This window comes from Crocodylus siamensis, chromosome 6, assembly GCF_052110815.1.
Source record: "Crocodylus siamensis isolate JL-2025a chromosome 6, ASM5211081v1, whole genome shotgun sequence".
NCBI lineage: Eukaryota > Metazoa > Chordata > Crocodylia > Crocodylidae > Crocodylus > Crocodylus siamensis.
The window spans coordinates 90,018,709-90,040,371 of record NC_143400.1 but is presented as its reverse complement, the minus strand read 5'-3'; the positions used below and the strand labels follow the sequence as shown (position 1 = coordinate 90,040,371).

The 21,663-nt window shown below is 45.1% G+C and overlaps 1 protein-coding gene across 5 annotated transcripts in view; it reads right to left on the bottom strand.

Annotated features, from left to right (window-relative positions):
• Positions 1 to 10,832, bottom strand: part of FXR1 (FMR1 autosomal homolog 1) — a 63,524-nt gene extending 52,692 nt beyond the window's left edge. For 2 of the 5 annotated variants that reach the window (XM_090055868.1, XM_090055869.1), the window contains exon 1: positions 10,709 to 10,832. In XM_090055868.1, the coding sequence (XP_089911994.1) occupies positions 10,709 to 10,759 (51 nt within the window). In that variant the 5' untranslated portion in view covers positions 10,760 to 10,832. The remainder of the gene's footprint in view (positions 1 to 10,708) is intronic. The other 3 variants (XM_090055867.1, XM_090055870.1, XM_090055871.1) reach the window with 3 other exon arrangements.
• Between the last annotated feature and the right edge of the window lie 10,831 nt (positions 10,833 to 21,663).

Sequence of the window (21,663 nt, the reverse complement as noted above, 5' to 3'; positions counted from 1 at the left end):
TACATTTTAGAACAGAAATCTTTTGGTGATCAAGAAACAATGTACATTATAATTAAACTAAAAAAAAATTATAAACTGATGAGGTATTATTATGCATACTTGACCTACCTAATAATAGCCTAAAACAGGTTAAGTGAAATATTAATTTTATAGCAATTAATATACCTATGTGTCAACAACAGGGATCCTGGTTTTCCGTTTCCCACGGAAAAAACAGAGAAAACACAGATTTTCCTGTGTAGAAGAGAAACCCACAGATTTCCCCCTTCTGCAAAGAACTCTGTAGGCTGGCTGAGTTCCAGCCTCCAGGAGCTGTTTGCAAAAGGGGCGGGGAAACGCTCAACCCTGCCTGGAAGGGAAGGGAGGAGGAAGGGCAGGGCCCAACATTCACACTTACTGCTTCAGGCTCACTCTTCTTGCTGGAGGTTAAGTGGGGCTTGGGGGTTAGCTGGCTAGGGGCTGAGGGACCAGGGATGCTTGCAGCTACCCAGGCACTTTGGCCGGGAGGAGGTCAGTAACCTCCCCGACCTAGTGCTCTGCTGGTTGGAAACCCCCATCACTCCCAGCCAGCTGCAAACCTCTCCACTCCCTCAGCCAGCTTGGGCACTCCCCAGCCAGGCACTCCGGCCAGGAGGGTGGGTTAGCATCTGGAGTGCCCAGCCAGCTGCAAACCCTGGGTCACAAACGCTGTGCTCCCCCACCCTGCTGCCCTCCCCTAGGCTCTGCAGAGCACAGTGTGTGCAACTGGCATGGTAGGGCACAGCAGGGCCACACATAAAAGCTGCCTGCCACTGCCCTGGCCACACTTCCTCCGCTTGCACGGGGGCAGTGCACATCCACCCTGCCCCCACCCCCCACAAATCTGGGGGCGCAGGTCCCCCCTGGCCCCCAGGAGTGCACGCTGCCACTGGGAGCTGGCCCTGCCTGAGCCTGCAGTAAGCACAGCAGGGGGGAGCCAGCTTGTGCTCCTGCTTTTTACACTGCCCGGCTACACTCCTGGCCATGTGCATGTGTGCAGCTGGGCACATGCATGTGGCATCCAGGGGTCCTGACCAGAAGGCATATAATATTTATCAGTGACTTTATCAGCCAAAAAAAGCTGATAGCCAATACTATAATTTTTCTTTCATCAGTGCCATTCCAAGATGGCACTGATATATTGGTGCACTTCTAGGAGGAACAGTTCTTAAAACCTGAATTTCACAGGAACACTACCGCAGGTCAGTTACCTACATTTTAAAAATGATGTACAATTTACCATTCCAGACCTACTCTATTCACTTCCGATACTTTGACAGAAAATGAAAGTTGTCCTTAAAGGAGCAGGCTTTTACACTGTTTTCCTCAGTATAAACTGCTAATGGAGGTTGGGAAAAGTGCTGTTACAGTGACATTCATTTAACCATTACTAACCATGAAGACAGTTCACAGTAATACTCTACTTTGGGTGAAAAAAATATCCAAAGTAGGACCAAACAAATAAAACAAAAAAGGTAAAAAAGACCAGCAAGCTTTCAATATATATGCTGGGCTCAAGAATAAATGAACCCACAATAAACAGGCTGCAAGAAAATGCAATTTTCTCCTTTAAAGGAGAAAAACGCAGGAAACTGGTTTCCCCTTACAGGCTGGCAGAGTTCCAGTCTGCAAGGGGCTGCTTGGGACTGGGGAGGAGCAGGATGCAGGGAGTGCCACATGCATGTGGCCAGCAACACAGCCAGGCAGCAGTGGAGAACAGCTGCCCCAGCTACCTGCAAGTAAGTTGGGGGGGGGGGGGAGCACACAGACAATGCATGGGGTGGCAGGCGTGGGGTGGGGGCCATAGTGTTCAGCTGCGTATCACTGCGTTCAACTGATACCTATATATAGTGGGGTTTCATTTTAATTGCGGAAAAGCAGATTTTGGGGGTTTTGATCAGAGAATTTGGGATTTTTAAACAGAGAAAACCAGGATCCCCGGTGATAAAGCAGGACACATGGCTAACATGGGATAAATCTAGAAGGGGCCTTTATGTACCCACACCCCTGGTGAAGGGAAGGAGGAGAGAAGGAGACAATACAGCTTAAAACCAATATGCATGTAGTCCTGAAAGGAGAATATAAGGCATAGCAATCAAATAAGGGTCTCCATACATCATGATGATTTCTAAATGCAGATTCATATGAGAGAGACTGGAAGAAATCAAGAGATAAAAGACAGAAGACAGTGCAGCCAAAGTGCGTGTGCGTACAAAGACATAGGCAGGGAAGACAGGGAAGACAGGAAAGATGTGTATATCAATCCTCCTTACAGCCAAGCAGGTTTCATGCAGACTGTTATGGTATCCTGCATGGTCATTCCAAATTCAGGTTGAGTATTACACACACAAAAGTTCTTTTTACCTGGGGTTTGCTTGTGTATTTAGGATTAAGCTTTGCTGATGGGAATCATAAATAATTTATAGCATGAGTAGCCTCATAGAGAATTGTAGGCCTGCACTGAAAGTTAATTTATTCCTGGGCAAAGATGTTAGCCAGTGGCCTGCTGTTGATATCACCACCCAAAGTGGCAATTGTGTTCATTTCTGTATCACGGACACCTGTACAACAAAAACCATGTGAACCCCACTACATTCATTGCTGAGAGAGCTTCAGATGTTAAATGATTTAATAACTAGTGCTTTAGGCTGTTTCTGAACCAATGACATTGAGATCAAGAGATCTATATTCTATTACCAATCCCTTGAGTCTTTCCATTCACAATCATTCCATTTTTATAATTACCAATTCTATGCAATTTGTTTCATAGGATTCACAGATATAAAACCCCCCTTGCTAGTTTATTGGTACACAACAGGCTTCTTGAGGAATCAGAATCAACATCCAGTACATAGTAAACTTGTATTTAATTGCCTGGAACAGGAGACTATACTGGCTCAAATTCAGTCTGGATAAGTGAATGTTATTTCCATTAGAAACGAACAAGGATGGGAATCATAAATAATTTATAGCATGAGTAAACTGGATGCTTATCTTGCTGGGATCCTATGACCCCAGCTGACTTCCTGCCCTTTGGGCAGGGGGCTGGACTCGATGATCTCCCGAGGTCCCTTCCAGCCCTAATGTCTATGAAATCTATGAAAGGAAGGAACTGCACCTGCTTAGGCCAGAGATACATCTGGCCCACCATAGTTTATTTTATAGCATGCATCTATAACAGATGGACAGAAATAACCCTTCAAGAAATATCTGTCAACCCAACATTTATTCTGTGACATTACAGGTAATAATTATGATTCAGAATAGGACTCTGCAAGGCTTCAGTCCCCGATTCGATTCGGCAGAGATTCAGCCCAATTCGGTGGCTAAATCTCCAAATCCAAATCAAATCGAGGGACCCTTTAATCTCCCCAAATTGAATCAGAACTGTCTGAATCAATTCAGAGATTCAGAAAGATTTGATGATTCAGACACAGGCACAGCTTTAAACATTTTTTCTAAATGCCTCAAGGTACCAGGCGGCTGGTGAATGCTGAGGCTGGGGCAGATGGAGCATCCCACAGAAGCATGGGGGGCTCTGCAGTGCGCTCGGCAGCAGACCCGGAAGTGGACAAGAAGCACTTCCAGTCCACTTCTGGGTCTGCCCAGGAGCGTGTGGGGTCCCTCCCAGCTCAGCGACTGGTGCCTCCTGTGTCGGGGGGGGGGGGGGCGGGGGACACACCCAGGGTCCCCCTGCAGCCAACTGCTAAGCCAGGAGGGCGCGGGGAGGGGGGCAGTGTGCCGCCTAGCAGACCCAGAAGTACTTCTGATCCATTTGTGGGTTTGCCGCCGAGCACACTTGGGGGGAGGGGGGTATCCCCCCATGCTCCTGTGGGATGCTCCATTCGCCCCAGCATCGCAGCATTCACAAGCCGCGCCTGGTACCTCGAGGTATGTAAAAGCTGTCCCTAAGTCCAAATCGCTGATTCTCCAAATCAGCATCGAATCTTCAGATTCAGCCTAATCAAATCAGGGATAGTGATCCGAATCAATCAATAAATCAAATCACTGTCCCCGATTCCGGCCAAATCCGAATTGAATACAGCCCAATTTGCATACCCTTAATTCAGGAAAAAAAAAAAAAGTACATATTCAGGAAATTCAGCGCTACAGAAAGTGTAATGTGGCCCCTTCATACACGTAGTATTGCTGTATATGCCATAATGTGCACTTCTAATGCACTCACAAATGTATCTTTTTAAGTTACTTAAAAGCTACTTTTACTTACTGTATTTTAACTGAATACTGTGGTTTTGTAGACTAACAGGTATATTCACTTCTAGAAATCATCCACATTATGTATAGTCACTGGTTTCAAATTCCTTGCACTGATTACCCCAATAGTTGATTACACCTAATCTACTGATTTAGGTAACACACAAAAACTAGATGTATAATGTATGAGACGTTATAGTTCCAAGAAGAGCCATTCCTTTAAGCTTAAAACTTTTTATAGTACATTCCATTACTCAGAGGCTCTTTCTTCATCCTATTCTTAAACAGACATATTCTACATTAAATAAAAGTAAAAGGGAGGAGGGGTCACTTTAATCATATTGATTTATTTTCCTATAATTTTTCTTCAATGTAGACACAGTTACAAACTGTATAAAAATGCAATGTGGTTTAGCTATAAACAAAGCAAGTGTGTGCCCCATAATATGGGCCAGGGAAACGGTGAGAGATTTTTTTCACCTCTATTTTACTGGTCTAGATACAACTTAAGCCAGTGGTAACTAGATATTACTGGATCCAATGGCTATTTAAATTATATAAGTAAAGCAACACCAATCCCTATCATCAGCAAATGAAGACAGGGATTGGAAGGGGAAATGCGATTCAATTTAAAGTATTTTTTCTTAATTGAGAGCTTTACATCAATACAACATATGACTGGAAAAAAATGGAACTTAAAAATAAGTCATTTAAGTAAAAATGTATGCTCTGTTGTAACTGGAATTTCATACCATAATTTTCCCAAAAACCTGTTATTAGGGGTGGATCTGGGGATTCAGGAGCAGCCAGGGGTGGCTGCACCCCTGTTTCTAGCCTCCTCCCCCACAACACACTGGTGTAGGCGGATTATGGGAGCCTCCTGGGACTTTTTAAAGATCCCTAAGCAGGCAAGCATCCCTGCCTTTCCCTCTATGCCCAGAGGCATATCCCCTGCCTGCCTTTCTTTCCCCTCCTCCTCCAGTCACTGCTGCTTTCCTGCTGTCCAGAGGGCAAGGGAAGCTTCAGAGCTGCTCCTGCCTGCAGAAAGAGGGCTTATCTGGGAACAGCAGCAGCAGCAATGGGGAGTGGGTGGGCTTCCCCCCACACTGCCCAGTCCTCCCAGGAGCAAGTGCAACAAGCTACAGACAGTGTTACAGCCCCAAGTGAGCCCACCTGGAGTGAGCAGGAGCACACTTGAAGATTGCCTGGCCCTCAGGCCAGTGGAAAAACAGCTGAGGCAAGTGGGTACAGAGGAAGGGGAAGGGAAGGGACATGTTTATGAGCACAAAGGGGGAAGGCAGGGGCAAGGATTCTTTTTCACTTTGTGGATTTTTTGAAAGTCCCCAGAGGCTCTAGCAGCATGGTCCAGCTCAAAAGGGAGGTGGAGCTACACCACTGCACCCACTCTGGATCCACCCTGTCTGTTATCAGTAGAAGTTTTACTTTTGATTTCAATATATTAACTGCTTTAAGACTGGTGAAGACCAGTTTTCACTCCTGCTCGAGTATGAAAGCATTCGTTTCCTGACTGAGGGGCTAGTGAGAATTATAAAAGACTTAATATTTACCATTTATTACTGCTAAAAGGACTGACCTATACAGTACACGTACGATCTTACTCAGTGGTCTTACTACCGAGATAACGTCTACTCCCTTACTTCAGCATAATCTGGCATCATTTTAGTAGCGACTAGAACTGGAATTCAATACTGTAGCCTGTATATGGAATTGTTGTGTGATTTTAAGGCCTAATATCCCATTAACCACCAAGCTAAATGCAGTGATAAACACATACAAATACCTTCCAAATCAGTAATGTTTTCAAAACATTATACTGAAACAAATGATAAAGAAAGAAAAACACAATTTGTTGATACTTATAGAAGTTCTTCCTTAAAGCATTTTCACAATGCCTTGATGTTTTTTACATGCACTGACATTCTCTTCCTTGCTCTTCTCTTAAATAACATTAGACAATTTTCTCACTCAAGAGTATGTGCAACTCTTATTGACAATTATAAAACTACCCAAAATTGGCATTTAAGAAGTAGCAAATTAGATGCTGAGCTTTTAATGACAATTTATCATTTTGTAGTGTATTTCATTCCTACCAAGAACCTCACAAATTACTATGCTGTTCCAGTTATAAGTCAACTTTGCATGTAATGAGTTAGACTCACATTTTAAAATTTGATTTTAGGGAAACCAGCTTTTTTCTAGAATGTATCTGACAACTGTGTATAAAGACCTTAACCTACTCTTCCCCTTACAAAATTCCAAAGGAGGATCAAATAACCACTGAAAGGCCCCAAGGGTTAAATGTACTAAAAATACTACAGAGCATTAGTGGTGTACATGTAATAAAATATTATGCACTGACATTCTCTTCCCCGATTTTCTCTTGAATAATATTGGGCTATTTTCGCCTTAAATGTAGATACAGTTCTTACTAAAAATTATGAAAACCACCATATGGAGAAATTACCCCAAATCAATCAGATGAAATTCAAGAAAGACAAGTGCAAAGATGTGCACTTAAGACAGAACAGTTGCACACACAAATACAAACTGGGGAATGACTGACTAGGCTGCAGTATTGCAGGGAAGAACCTGGGGGGTTATAGCAGACCATAAGCTGAATATGAGCCAACAAGTATACTCTTGCTGCAACAAAAGACAGCAACATGCTCAGTCATATTAACAGGAATGTCTCTTGCAAATCAAAAGAAGCAATTCTTCCACTCTGGCAAGGCCTCACCTGCAGTACCGTGTCCAGTTTTGGGCCTTACACTTCAAGAAGGATGTGGATAGATTGGAAAGAGTCCAGCAGAGAGGAACAAAAATTATTAAGAGCCCTGGAAAACATGAGTTATAAGGAAAGGCTGAAAGAACTACAATTACTTCTCCAGCACTAACTGTTCAATATTGGGGTGAAGTGGGCAGGATTTGGTAAGTTTTCAAATACCTGAAGGGTGATTTTAATAAGGAGACCGATTACTCTCTGTGCCCACAAAGGACAAGTCTGGAGCAATGGCCTCAGACCAGAGCAGAGGACATTTAGGCTGGAGATCAGGAAGAACTTCCCCACCACAAGTATGGAAATTTTAAAGAGGAGGTTAGGTCATGTTCAGACACTTGACTGGCACCATTTAAGTCAGGGATCACCTTGTCTGGAGAAGAGGACCAGACCAGATGACTTCACAAGGCCCCTTCCAGCCCTACTTTCCTATGACCGTTACTGAATAAATACCTGCAATGAAAACTGCAATAAAATAATTTCTGGTGTGGTTATTTTTATAGCATACATAAAATCACTGCAAGTACAAACGTCAAGATTGTATGTGGCCTGATAAGAAGCTGACCTGGCATACAAGGCAAGATTTTTTTTGGTTCTTTTGGAAGGGAAGAAAAAAAAAAGGAAGACTTATAATCAGAAAAACACGGTATATACAAACAGGACAGTGCACTCTAGGCATGTAAAGGACCATAGAGATATATATCAAATTATACAAGTGTGGGTGAAAAGACAGTTTTCAGCAAATGAAATTATTATAAATTATGCTGTGTGATCTCTAACGTCCATTCAAACCTTTATTTTTAAAGGCTTCATCTGAAGGACTCTGCACAAGGTAAGTATCCTAGTGTTCTTCTTGGTCTTACCATCCTGCATATCCTACATGAAGCCATCTGCAAGACCATGGCTTTAGGGTGAGGACATTCTACAGGACACTCTGCTTGGAACATTATTCTTTATGCACTGGGTAAAGCAGAGACTCTCAGCTCATTAACCACTAAGGGCCAGATAAACACCTTTCACCATTACAACCTAATGACCCTTCTTATAAAAATAAAAAAAAAAAAAAAAAAAAAAAAAGAAGCGGGGCAAAAAATACATGATGGTCTACTTATATCTGAAACAATGCTTTAGGTAGCCAGATGAGACAAGGAAACCTAGGCGAGAACATATGGTAGGTTAATCTGACATTTCTTCATCCTGTCTCTGGGAAAACGTTCCACAAGAAAATTCCACTCTGCAGTCATAAGAGCATTCATAATCAGTGGGACACAACAGCTTTACTGTGCATTAGCCTAATAACACTGCACAGTAGCATGTCATAGCAAAAACCGTGCCAACAGTCTACTGAGCGGTGTTACTAAACTAATGTGCAGTAAGCATCACTAAATAACCATGTGCCGGTACTACTGTGCAGTAACTTTAGGTACTGCACATTTAGTTAGTACTTTATAAGGGAATTACTAAACTAAATGTGCAGTATCTAGGTTCATTAATGAACATGCAGATGTGCCCAGAGCAGAGAAGAAACGGTTGGCTGTCATTTTTGATAACCATGGCCAGCTAATACCTATATACTTAGGGCTAGTGTGGCCATGAGAAAGGTCCAGAGCTTCCCGAGGCAGCGTGGAGTCCTCTCATTCAGGCACAATAGTAGGTCAATGTCAGAGTGGTGGTATTTGGTCTTATCCATTCCTGCCTGCTTGCAATGGGTAATCAGATCCTAATCATGTTATGTATACAAAAATATTACTATGTAATTATTTTACAGAATTCTTATCTTGTTTTTTTCTCTACTGGGACACTAAGCATCTAAGCCTCAGGTCTCATTAAATGGCTAAGGTATATTGTGATAGTGAGTCTGACTGTATGCCACCTTCAGCACAATCCTTTGAATCCTTTGGTTCTTGGACGCCGTTCGAACATTGCTTTTCCTCAGCAAAACAAATTAACACCTTCTATGCAATGTCCAGAATGGACTAACCTTACTTGATCGCTTGTACATTTAGCTACCCATCAAGATTCATAATTGGATACTAAGTCTATGAGACCAATACGATCCTCTTTGCATACCAGGCAGAAAAAAAATAAAGACTATCATGTATTTTCTTGATACTCCAATCTTCGCTTGCCTAAAAAGAAAGACTGAGCCAACTTGATTATTAGCAGCCATATGAATCACTGACACAAAAATGAATGTTCTGAAATGGGGTGTGCGAGTGGATTACAAGGTTATCAACACTCAAAACATGTTGCCCTTTGCTTTCAGAAAAAACTATTAACAAGTTAGCAGCTTCCTAGAACTGGACTACAGTCAGCATGAGTTGCCACCACTGCACTTAGGCAGTTGACGAGTATAAAATTGATGAGTATAAAAGCCCAACTGATGAGTATTAAACTAAACCTATCATTTTTACATCAAATGTACACAGGGGTCATCCCTCCATGCCTGGTACTTTCATTAGGCACCATCACAACACTAAATGCACAATTGCACAAACCTAGCCCTGCCAATCCTCACTGAATGGGAAGGACGCTTCACTGCTCTGGAGTCAAAGGAAGGCTTTTTGTATAAGGATCTGCACCTAATCATAGAGAAGTGGGGTTGGAAAGGACCTCCAGAGGCCATCTAGTCCAACCCCCTGCCCAAAGCAGGTTCAACCCCGTCCAAACCCCTACAAACCTCAATCTGAACTCTGCATCGGACAACCATCAATCCTAACAACACACACGTAACACCCCAGGGGAAGGTAAACCAGGGGAACACCAGGTATAGTGGGGAGGACACTTCACTGCTCTAGAGTCAAAGGAAGGACACTTCACTGCTCTAGAGTCAAAGGAAGACTTTTTATATAAGGATCTGCACCTAATCATAGAGAAGTGGGGTTGGAAAGGACCTCCAGAGGCCATCTAGTCCAACCCCCTGCCCAAAGCAGGATCAACCCTGTCCAAACCCCTACAAACCTCAATCTGAACTCTGCATCAGACAACCGTCAATCCTAACACAACACACACATAACACCCCAGGGGAAGGTAAAGCAGGGGAACACCAGGTAAAGTGGGGGGACCCAGAAGCCAAGTCCCGCTTCTATGAACCGCTGTCAGACTATGCTCAAGAGCTCCCTGGTAGAGGGCCGTGCCCCTGCTACACAGCAAAACCACCCCCCTCCATACCACGGGGTCAGATTCCTCCCAGCCCCCACTCAGGCAGTCCATTTTCGTCTAGGATCTCAGCGCACCCCACCAACCAAGCACTCCTCTCCCCACGCCAGACCGACAGCGGAGCGCTAGGAAAGGGCCCCTCAAAGCGCCGGACTGCTCCTGCTCTTACAGCGAGTCTCCTGCAGGGCCTCCTCACTGGCGGGCGCCACGCCGCAGGCCGCGGCGGGGCCGGGCCGGGCCGAGCCGAGCCAAGCCGGGGGAGGGCCTCTCTGAAAGAAGAGCCCGCGCTGCACTCTGAGCGGGGGGAGGCGGGGGGCGCGCTCCAGAAAAGGCTCCGGCCCAGACTGACAGGCGGCAGCTGCCGGAGGAGCCGCAGGGCGCGGGCAGAAATCCCGCAGCGACGCTTTGTCCGCCCCACGCGGGGGCCGCGCCCGCCCGCCCGCGCTGTGCCCGGCCCGGCCCGGCCCGGCCCCGCCGCCGCCTCCTCGTCCTCCTCGTCCCCCCGCGCCCGACCACTACCTTGTAGAAGGCCCCGTTGGAGCCGCGCACTTCCACCGTCAGCTCCTCCATGTTGGGCCGCAAAGGACGCCGGGACGTGCTTCTAGAAACTGTCGCGGGGGGGCCGGGCCGGGCCGGGCCGGGCGCTCCCGACACCGCTCGGGCTCCCGCGGGGGGCGGGCCTCGGGCTGGCTCCACCTCCTCCCGCTCCCCCACCTCGCCCGCCGGCTGGAACTGGCTCCGCCAACCGCCCGTGGCTGCCCGGCTGGGCGGGGGCGCGCGTCTCCTCCTGCCCCGCTGCTCGCGCGCAGCCGAGCGCCCTTGGGGGTCTGCAAAGCACCCGAGACACGCGGGGCGCTGGGCGCTGTCTTGCGGCCTCCCGAAGGGAAAGGGTCTGAGCACGACCCGCGCGGGAAAGACGTGGCCGGTCTCGGGTGCACCCCTAGCGTCCGCCCGCTGAGGAGGGCTCGCCAGTACAGGTGGCGCTCCGACTTACCTTCGACTAGGGCGGTCGTTACAGAGGGCAATCCGGTTGGCCTCCATTGATACGAAGCCCGACGCCTTTATGTCCTCCCGCTTCACAAAGAAAATATTTTTCTCTTCAAGGAGAAAGCCAACACTTTTATGTCTTGTTTTTCTCGAGAAGAAAATGTTTTTCTCTTCAAGAAAGGATGCCTTTATGTCCTCTATTTTTCTCTCAAGAAACAAACCGATGCCTTTATGACCTCTTCTGTTTCTCTTGAAGAGAAAAATAGAGGGCATAAATCCGTCAGGTTTTGTATGGACGGAGGAGGGAGTAGCGGACTGCCCTCTCCGATGGCCGCCCTGCTTGGAACGCAGTTGGCTCCTGAAGCCGATTTTCCCATAGGAACAGTGTTATAAATGGGGGGGCTGGTTCCTGAATCGAGGCCCCATACCCTGTTTTCACCAAAAATAACCCAGAGTTTTGTACTCGGTCAATTATAGATGAGTAATATAGCTACATTAATGTATTTATATTGTAAATAGCAGTCACATTAATTTGGAAGGACTTCTTTGAGGGACTTTGCTGGACTTTTCGAAAGGCTCTCAGAGTAGCAGCCGGGGAAGGGAACCTTGTAATTTGCACTGGGAGCAACATAAGTACCCTGGATCTTTTTGGTTTCTGTTTTGCAAACACTGCTGCAGGGTGAAGCTAACTCCAGAGGGAGCATTTCCTTTTGAACTTAAGCAGATGCATATGGTTTTGGTTCCTTGTCTCTCTTTGTCCTCAGTGGACTGGATGGCACCTGTAGGGGAGGCAGACCCCACTGACACAGGGATGGGGATGCCCCAAATTCTAGATAATCGTTTGTACAACCAAAAACAGACTGCAGCATAAGCCTGGCACCCACGAGGGGCAAAGCTCAAAGACAGACTCAGAACTTTTGAAGGTGAGACCCATGGTCACAGGGGCCTTTATAGGAGTCACAATGGGACCAGGGGGCCCAAGGTCAAGAGGGCATGACCAAAGCTGAGCCAGGAATTTACAGTCACGGGGCAGTGGCCTCAAGCGGAAAGGCTCAGCTAGAGTCCAGACAAGTCAGCAAGGTCATGGTTCAGACAAGGCTCTGCTGTGCTAAGCCCTGTTTGTCCTCAAAGCAGCCTCCCTTGTCAAGTCATTACATCAAGGCATGGCAGCCATGATTAACGCGGGGAGACCATAGAGGAACAAGGGAAGCTAGCAATTAATCTTGGTTGGAATGGTTTCATTCCTTCTTCCCTCCATCTGCTTTGGATTGGCAAATGTTTTGTGATAATAAATTTGCACTGTATAATGGATACTGCTAAATAACCAGGGCTTATTTCTATAATGAGTTCTGTACTGTGCACAGGTCAGAATAACTCATATTTTTGTTGGAGATCAGATAGTGCTAGGGATAACGGTTGCCTCTTTGCATGCATAACACTCGCATGCAAAAGTATTCTGTTTCAAGCATCAGCAATGTTTTTGGGCAGTGTGACAAAAACACCCACAACCTCCGCCTGGAAGGTGTTAGTGAGCCAGGGGTGGATGGCAGGGGAGCTACAGGGGGCCCGATCTGCAGGAGGCAGTGCAACCCAGGCCCCTTCCCCACCATTTGCCCCGAGGCATGCATGCACTCACCACTGGCAACTAGCCAGGCCACAGCTCTCCAGACACCAGTGCAGCTGTTTGCATTCTTCCCACCACCTCCTGTGAGCAGAGCCAGTGCTGGTTGTGGCAGGCAGCCGGGAGACCGCAAACAGCTGCACCAGGGTCCGTGCAACCCCAACCCAACTCATTGCTGGCGGCACATGCACACATACCTTGGGGCAGAGAGCAGGAAAAGGGCTGGGGCTGCACTTCCACAACAGGAATTGGGCCCTTCGTGGCTCCCCTGCCATCTGCCCAGAGGTGCTCGTGCACCTGCTGCCAGCAACAAGCTGAGCTGGGGCTCCATGGACCCTGGTGCCACTGCCTGCAGCTTCCCACCTGCCTGCCACAGCCAGGCTAGGCCCTGGGCAGGGCGTAGCTGCGGGCAGACCCCTGCTGCCCGACAAGGAGCCTTGGGTGCTTGCGGCAGGCAGGAGGGAGGCTGGAAGCAGTTGCACTGGGGTCTGCAGAGCTCTGGTCCATCTTGTTGCCAGCAACAAGTACGTACACTCCTCCAGGTGGATGGTGAGAGAGCAACGAGGGGCCTGATCCATGTTGCTGTCCAGCCCTGGCCCCTTCCTCAATGTCTGCCCCAAGGTGTACATGCCAAGCAAAATGCCTTAGTGTGCTATGCTCTGGCATGTGTGCCAAGGGCTGTCAACCCCTGATCTATTTATTGAGTCACATTCACGTCTTTGGGACATGAAACCTTTAACTACAAACATCCTTGAGTGACTCATTTTAAGTTGAAGCGTCAGTCATTTTAGAATGACACACAAGTAAGGGCCCGTTTACAAGCTGGTGCTTTTTCTACATTGTCACACGAAGAGGATATTTAACACCTTGGAAAAAATGAACCGTGAACCTCAGCGAGGAATATTACGTAGCCAATAGTCATGCAACCAAAGGATGTATGCCAAAAAAGCATCACTTAAAGACCTTCTCTAGTAAGCCTAATACTGTAAGGCTGAAACTTTTTTAATATTACATATTTAAGCTAAATAATATCAAGAGATTTTTAAAAAGCCCTCAAAGCACTGGATATTAAGTATTGTCCTCAATAGTAAAAACAGCAAATAAAAATCTGGGATGTATTAATTACAGTACGGAAGTTATTTTAGGACTGTCTGAAACACTAGGATAGCCATATTTGGAATATTTTGTACAGTTCTGGTCAGTAATGATAACAAGAACTGGCTTGAGCCAATGTAATCTGCATCTGAATTTGACTGATTAAAATTGTTTTGCTCAAAGTATATACTTGATGGTATTTAAAATGACATGCTTGTTCACAGACATATTGGGGCAGACTGCTGCAGCTGGGTGGAAGTGGGGCAGAAGGCAGCTGTTTTTAGGGGATTGGAGAGCATACCATCGACTTAGAGACAATCAGATGGGAAGGGGATTCTGTGCCAAGTTCAGCATTCATTTAGCTGAGTGTAAATCAGGAATAACTACTGAAATCAATTAAGTTCTGTAGGCTTGTGCTGTATTAAATGAGAACAGGAACACAGCACTTTTGCATACCTTCATTTCCATTCTGTAAAAATATGCACATAGTGGTAAAAACAAGCACAAATCATCATAGGTTGAAGCCTTTAATGCACTGTAATATAATGCAATACCAGGACTTAAAGCTTTTGCTGAATGCAGTTGGAGCTTCATGTTGGGGTTTTACTAATGACTGGTTAAGTTTGGAAAATAGAAGTCTGAAGGCTTGCCATAAGCCAGCGAACATATAATTTCCTGCTCTCTTATTTATTTGAGCTTAATTTTGCAGTAGAAAGTGCAAAGCCCAAATAGCCAAGTGGTCAGTTAGCCACTTTGCTGCTGCTTCACTTTGGGAAATGATCAGTAGTTTACTTATTAAGACATTCCCCATTCCTTCCTCACCTTCATCCTAGAACGACTCTCTCAAGTCCCAATGTATTAGAACATGGGGCCTTCATGGAGTAGAGTTTGGATCCTGAAACTTGTGACCTCTTCTCACATTTGAAAGATCACTTATGAAGACATGGGTAGGTTTATGGTATGTGAAATGTATTACTAGTAGCACAAAACATATTCCAAATAACTTTTCTTCAAGCTATGTGCTACATTTTGTAAATCTTATTCTCAAAAGTAGTTCTACCAAGATAATGGGATTATCTTAGTAGTACTAGGTACATGAATAAAATTTACAGAATGGGCCTTTCAAATATTTCCAATAAAAAACTGTATTAAAATACTTATATAGTGTAATTACTTATATAGTGTAATTATAAAGTTTCTTTTATAGTGCAATTTAAAACAAAGCTACAGTAATCAATCCCCAAACAACCTTATAAGCCCATGAAATTCTAATTCTAAATATGTGATTATAGAGAAAAATTTAACCTTGTAATGACATGAAATAACCATGTGTTTGGAATAAGGAATTTTAGTGTGTGGTACCAAATAAGAAATAAATTAATCTTTTAAAAGTGTCATGGGATTTTTTTTTTTTTTTTAATTACCACAAAACAGTAAAATTATATGCTTAAGAACAAAGAATGTAAGCTGTACTTATAGTATGTAGTATTCTACCCTGGGAAAAAGTGACACTGAAAAAGGCTTGATGAACAAGCAGCTGAAATAGTCTTTTTTGGCACTAAAAGCTCTAATGCAATTCTTAAGTTTATAGACAGTAGAAACTAAAGTAGGAGTAGGGAGGTTATATTACCTCCGTATTTGACCCTGGTTTGATTAGTACAGGAATGCTTTATCCAGTTCTAGCACACAATTTAAGAAGGGTGTTGATTAATTGGAGAAGGATCAGAGAAGAGCCAGAAAAATGGAAAAAGGCTTAAAAATATGCTTTATTATAGTGACAGAGTCTAGAAGCAGAATCTGTTTAGTCAATTAGAAAGGTTAAAGCATGACTTGATCACAATATAGAAGTACTTACACAAGGAATACAACTTTAATAATGGGCTCTGCAGTTTAGCAGGCAAAGGTATAAGATCCAGTATTCAACTCAAGATTGGATATTTTGCTAAAATAGTGATTCTCAACCAGGGTGCCGAGGCAATCTGGGGTGCCTTGAGATCCTTTCAAGGGTGTGACAGGGTACCACACAATGTTAGCACTGTTAGGTGCAAAAACAGGATTCACAAGATAAACCCAAAGGGCATGTCTACATGTTCATTAATGTGATTTAGTTAAGTGCGCCGAATCTAGTACGTCCATGATGAGGTACTAAGACAATGTGCATTAGCTAGTCTCAACGTGCATTAACTAAAAGATTCTGCCCCACTGTGGTCTAGTTTTTTGCTTCAGAAAAATTTCTCTATAGTTTTCACTCCTTTTTGACCTACGAAAAATTATGTGCTGGCATTTTCCAAGGGGTGCCTTGAGACTACAGAGGCATGCCTTGAGTCTAGAAGGTTAAGAACCACTGTTTTAAGACTAAGGACAGAAATTACACAAACTGGTAGAAGTGATTGGAAACCATTCCAAATCTTTAACACTAGAAAGTCAGTGCCCATAAACCCATTTCAATATGGACCAGTTTAAGATAAACCAGGATGGATGTAGTATCAGACTTAATTTATTTAAGTTAAATTGGTTTACTGAACTTCTGTGCCAGCTGCCCTCCAGATTCAGAGTTAACTCACAGCCCCACAGCATCCCAGGATGCTTTGCACCTCCCCCACAAGGCCCTCTCCCCCCTCCCCCGCCCTTCCAGGGTGAGTGGGCTAGCTTTGGCCCAGGCTGCCTGCTCCAGCTGAGCCAGGACATGTGCTCTAGCCCCCCCTGGCTTCTGGTCTGGGCCACTGCAGGCACGTGGCTACACTTCCAGAATCAAAAGTCAATGTCTGTTCATTTACATTAATGAACATGTAGACATACCTTTTGGGTTTATCTTGTGAATCCTGTTTTCGCACCTAACTGTGCAATCTACGCAGTTGGGACTAACCTGCGAAGACTGAATTGATTCAGCCTTGCGCTTTTTGACTGTCTCTTTAAGAGTGTCCTAGGTCCAAGAGAATTAATTTAGGGAAGTATTATGACCTGGGTTTATGCAAGAGGTCTAACTACTAGATCACAGTGTTCCCTTCAACTGATGATCTTTTCCATCTTCAAAAGATGACCAGCTTCAACAATGAGGATCTAAAACCGTATTGGAAATGGGAGTGTCACGGGGCAGGGCCTAGCGAGCGGCTGTGAAGCTCCCTAGCGCCCCTTGCTGTGCCAATTAGGCGATTCAGCACCCTCTGATCCTCGCCCACCACGTCTTTGATGTTAACTGGTTCAATTGGGGAGGCTGCCGCTTATCGCTTAGACACTGTGCTGATACTACTTCCCATTCCAGTTGGGATGGTCCCCTATACCCTCCGGCCTTATGGGCAATGCGTGCCTCCAAACCTCCCCTTTAGCATGCCCCAAGCCTCGCAGCTCGTCCCAGATGTTATTAGGTCCTTGCCCTTTGGCGCCACTCTCTGCCACCCCTGGGCCCGTTACACCCTGGTGCCCCTGCCTGGCACCCCTGGGCTTGCTCCACTCTCTGGCACCCCTGGGCTCGTCACGCCCTGGCACCCACTCTCAAGTACTCCTGGGCTTATTGCGCACCTGCCGCCCCTTCGCTGGTGCCCCGGGCTGGTCGTGCAACCTGCGCCCCTCTACCGGCGCCTTTGGGCTGGTCCCGTAACCTGCGCCCCTTTACTGGCACTCCTGGGCCAGTCACACAACCTGCGCCCCTCTGACCCTCTGGGGTCCCCACCATGGTGGAGCCCCTCCGGGATCCTTTCCTGCCCACACCCTGGTGGGTGTCTGGAAACTTCACGCGCCCCTCCCTCTGGGCTTCCCGCCCTCTCAGGGCCTATGTCGTGCTTCCCGCGCTGCGCCTCTCGGGGCCTATGCCACGCCTCTCGCGCTCATTGCCCCCTCTGGGGCCCACAGCCATCCTGGCCCCTTGACCTTTTCCTGGGTCATTTGCCCACACTGGACAAAATATTGCCCTCACAGGCTGGGGTCTCTACACTCCACACACAACGCCTCACTGGCACAAACAGCTGTGCGCCACTGGCACCGCTCGCTGTGCCCCAGTGTGCACCAGGAGCCCCCAGATCACTGGGGAGCTCCCGTGAGACTTCCTCACACCCCTACAGCCTCACCCGGTCCTCCGGTATAACCATAACTAAGTCATGAGCCAAATGGCTTCAACACAAACACAGTAAGCCTCCGGGCTTGTAACTCAGAGCCTGTACTCACTCGGCTCTCTAGCCCTGATCATCCTGTAGCCAGTCAGGGTAGTCAGGCTACTACCATGCTCTCGGCCTACTCAGCTCTCCCACAGAGCTCCCACTTCTGCGGCCACCCAGAAGGAACTGTTTCCCAGGCTCTGGCCTGGGCTGTTTATATAGGCCCGGCCCTGCCCCTTTCCAGTCACCTGACTGTCCTGGTTGCTACAGCAACTGTCACCTGAGTTGCCCCGGTGATTGGCAGCTCCTTAATCCTATTCTAGGAACAGGGCACCTAAGTGCCCCTGTGACAGGGAACATTAGGTAAGTACTGAATCAGCATGCAACGATTATTAGTCACACCCTAGAACACTTTTTTTTTTCATTCTGCCTAAACACAGACAAGGAGACAATCTGGCTTAATACACGACCGATTAGAATAGCTTGATAAATGCCTTAGCCTTTGTACTTGTTTGTATTTATAAGGTGATTGGGGTTTTTTGCTAGAAGAAACTGTAGTATCTTCAGTAACTTAGTAGCCTCCCAAGAAAGTAAGTCATTGCACTGTACTGAGCATATTCCCAGAGCTTCAGTAGAAAAAGCAACAAACTCTCTAAATATAATTTTCTTTGGAAAAAAATTGAATTTGTTTGCAATCTCAGTTTTGACTTAGACTTGTGTCCTTTTTTATGAACTACAAGTATAATGGCCTAGTTTCTACATTCCATTCTATGCATGGAAATGCTGCCATCTAAAAACTTACACAGTAAGTAGTAGGAAGCTTTGCCTAACATCTTAAAGTGCATAAAGTTTCTATAGCTCTTATTTGTCCTGGTGTTTTGACAGATTGCTGATATCCTTGGATAATCCTAAACTCTGTCTTCTAGATCATTCAGTGCATAACAACAGCATAGGCAAATAGCACAAATTAGAACCTGGTTCTATAAATTACTGTACTTCCTTAACTCCCAGTTAAATCAATGGGAGCAAATAAAGGCGGTTTGAATGTCACAGGATAGCCATACAGACCACATAAAGCACCTATACACGAGCAATGAGGCTGCTCTGACATGCTGCAATTACAGTGCATTGGAGCAGACTCAATTAATCGAGTCTACTGGAGCATGGTAGATATGCTCCAGCAGACTCCAGTGTCTCATGTATCAGTCTCCCCGTGCTAAAAAATGGCAGTGGGGGCACCTTAACTAAATCTCGAATGAGCTTTAAAGTGCCCCTGCTGCCAATTTTCAGTGCAGGGATGCTGATGCATGAGATGCTCCAGGCACTTTAATTAGAGTGGCTCTCGGAGCCACTCTAATTAAAGTGGCTCTCGGAGCCACTCTGATTAAAGTGCCCCCTCCAACACTCCTTGACCCCCTGTGTTAATGCCCATAGGTGCTAGTAGATGATAGAAGTATTCTACCAATAATTTCACTGAATTTCCCATAGAAAAATAATACAATCCCATGTATGGGGTTTTTCGGAGGTGTGGGGAGGGGGTTGTCTGGTGTATATGCGTGTGTGTTTGTGTTTGGGGGGGGTGTTATTTTTTAATTTGTTATCCTGCATAATGAGGCCTGGAGGCAGTACAAGTTGTGAGCATCCTATCAAAGCACTTTCAGGAGAACTCTGCTGGATATGGAGATAATTCGTGGGAAACAGAGTTGGAATAAAGGTATGTGGCCTCACTACAAACAGCCCTGGCCTCGCACTGATTCCCACAGAATCTGTCTGCAGGCCCCGTGGCCTGTTCTACAGAGGACAAGCCTCTCTCTCCAGAAACAGCTGGGAGAAAACTTCAGGAGGAAAATCTGTGGTGTTCTGTACTCATTTTGTTTCCAACTGTGATATTAAACTACTCACCTTGATGATTAAATAATTAAGGAAATATGTATAGGCACATTTTTGGCAGCCCACCACAAATGCATTCCCAACAATTACAGGTGAATGAATATCTGTCTGTAGATGGGAGAAACTAAGTATGAGAGCTAAAATACATCTTCAAATAGTACAAGCAGTTTGAGAGAGAGGAGGCCCTGATAACTCCAGAGGACGAGACAGTAATACTGGGCATGAAATTTCAATTTCTTGTTTGAAAAGAGGATCCACAAAAGGTGGCACCAACTGGGTGCATTTATAAACAATGCAGCATCAAACCCTCTTGTTTACTGGTGTGGTAGAGAAGAAATATGTGCCTGCTCCTGCATGAAATAATAAATAGTAAGGTGGAGGATATACAAGTTGAGACTTCAATGCTAAATTGTATGTATTATTCATGTATTATTAAGTGTATTATGGATAATATGTATTTATCTTTTAGTGTCTGGACATGCTTTATATAGCTTCAATCAGCAAAAACAATATTTTATAAAGATGGTTCAAATTTACTGTACTCAGTAAGCAGAAGAGAATATAAATAACTCATAAAATACAATAGGTAGCATATTACATGCTGGTTTCTGTTGCTGGAATTTAAAAAGATATTCATCATCAATTTATCATTGGTCATATAATGAAGGCCTCAAGTATGAGTGTTAAAAGAAAATAGTTCTTGATTGGGCTCTGCATTTATACAGAACTAGCCATGAGGAATATGGATTTCTACAGCTTCACTCACTTGTTCAAGAGCCTCTAAGGAAAGTGTATGATCAGCAAAAGAAAAAATAACTTATTCCAGACAGGAGTATTATGGCTCACTAAAATAAACATTTGACCCATTTTTGCCAATTAGGTGAGTGTTAGATTTATCTGGCTAGCATCCATCTTTTATGTTACTCATTTAGGTCATCCCACCCTTACTCATGTCCCCTGACTCATTCTTTGAACAGCTGAAATGTCAAAGGGAAGTTCGGGTGCTGAGCACTGCTAAAGATATGGTCCTTACTGAATTAAGAATAAATTAAGTACACTGAAGTAATTAGGATGAGGACAATCCTCTGTGTAACCTAATGTATTTATGGGCCTGTCTACACAGAGATTTAAATATAGTTTCAGAATCACATTTATATCTAGATTGCCTACAATTTTGACAAAATCTGATCATGACATTTTACCAATACATGTGACAGGGCAAATCGCATCACAACCATGACTAAAACATATGACATTTCTTTTAAATATTACAATATAGCCTGATCTTTAGTTATTCTCTAGCTGTTATAAAAAGTATATTAGAATCAAATTTAACAGAGTTTAATCACAGCTCCTTAAATCATCTCTCAGCACAGGCGGTCAGGACCTTGGGACTGACAACTGTCTGTTTCCCTGGCACAACAGAACTGTACAGTAAAGATCAAGTTAATTAGTGAACGAGTCATAACTTTTCTGGGGCCCTTCCCAAGATGTTGAAATAAATACCCCATTAATTAGGACCTGACAGACCTCACCACTTTCCTTTGCAGGTGCTAGGTGAATTTCTCTGATCTGGTCCTCTTTAACCTCAGCACATAATGCATATCAAAAAAAGAAAAACAAAACAACATCAAAAGCTAAAATCTGAACAAAGAACAGCAGTCAGCCACACATGCTTCTCTCCCTGGGGAGTGAGGGAAAAAACAACACACAACAGATGTGTAGTCATGTTGCTTAATATACTACTGGAAGGCACTCTAATATTAGAGTGATGAGTACAGCATAAGAAC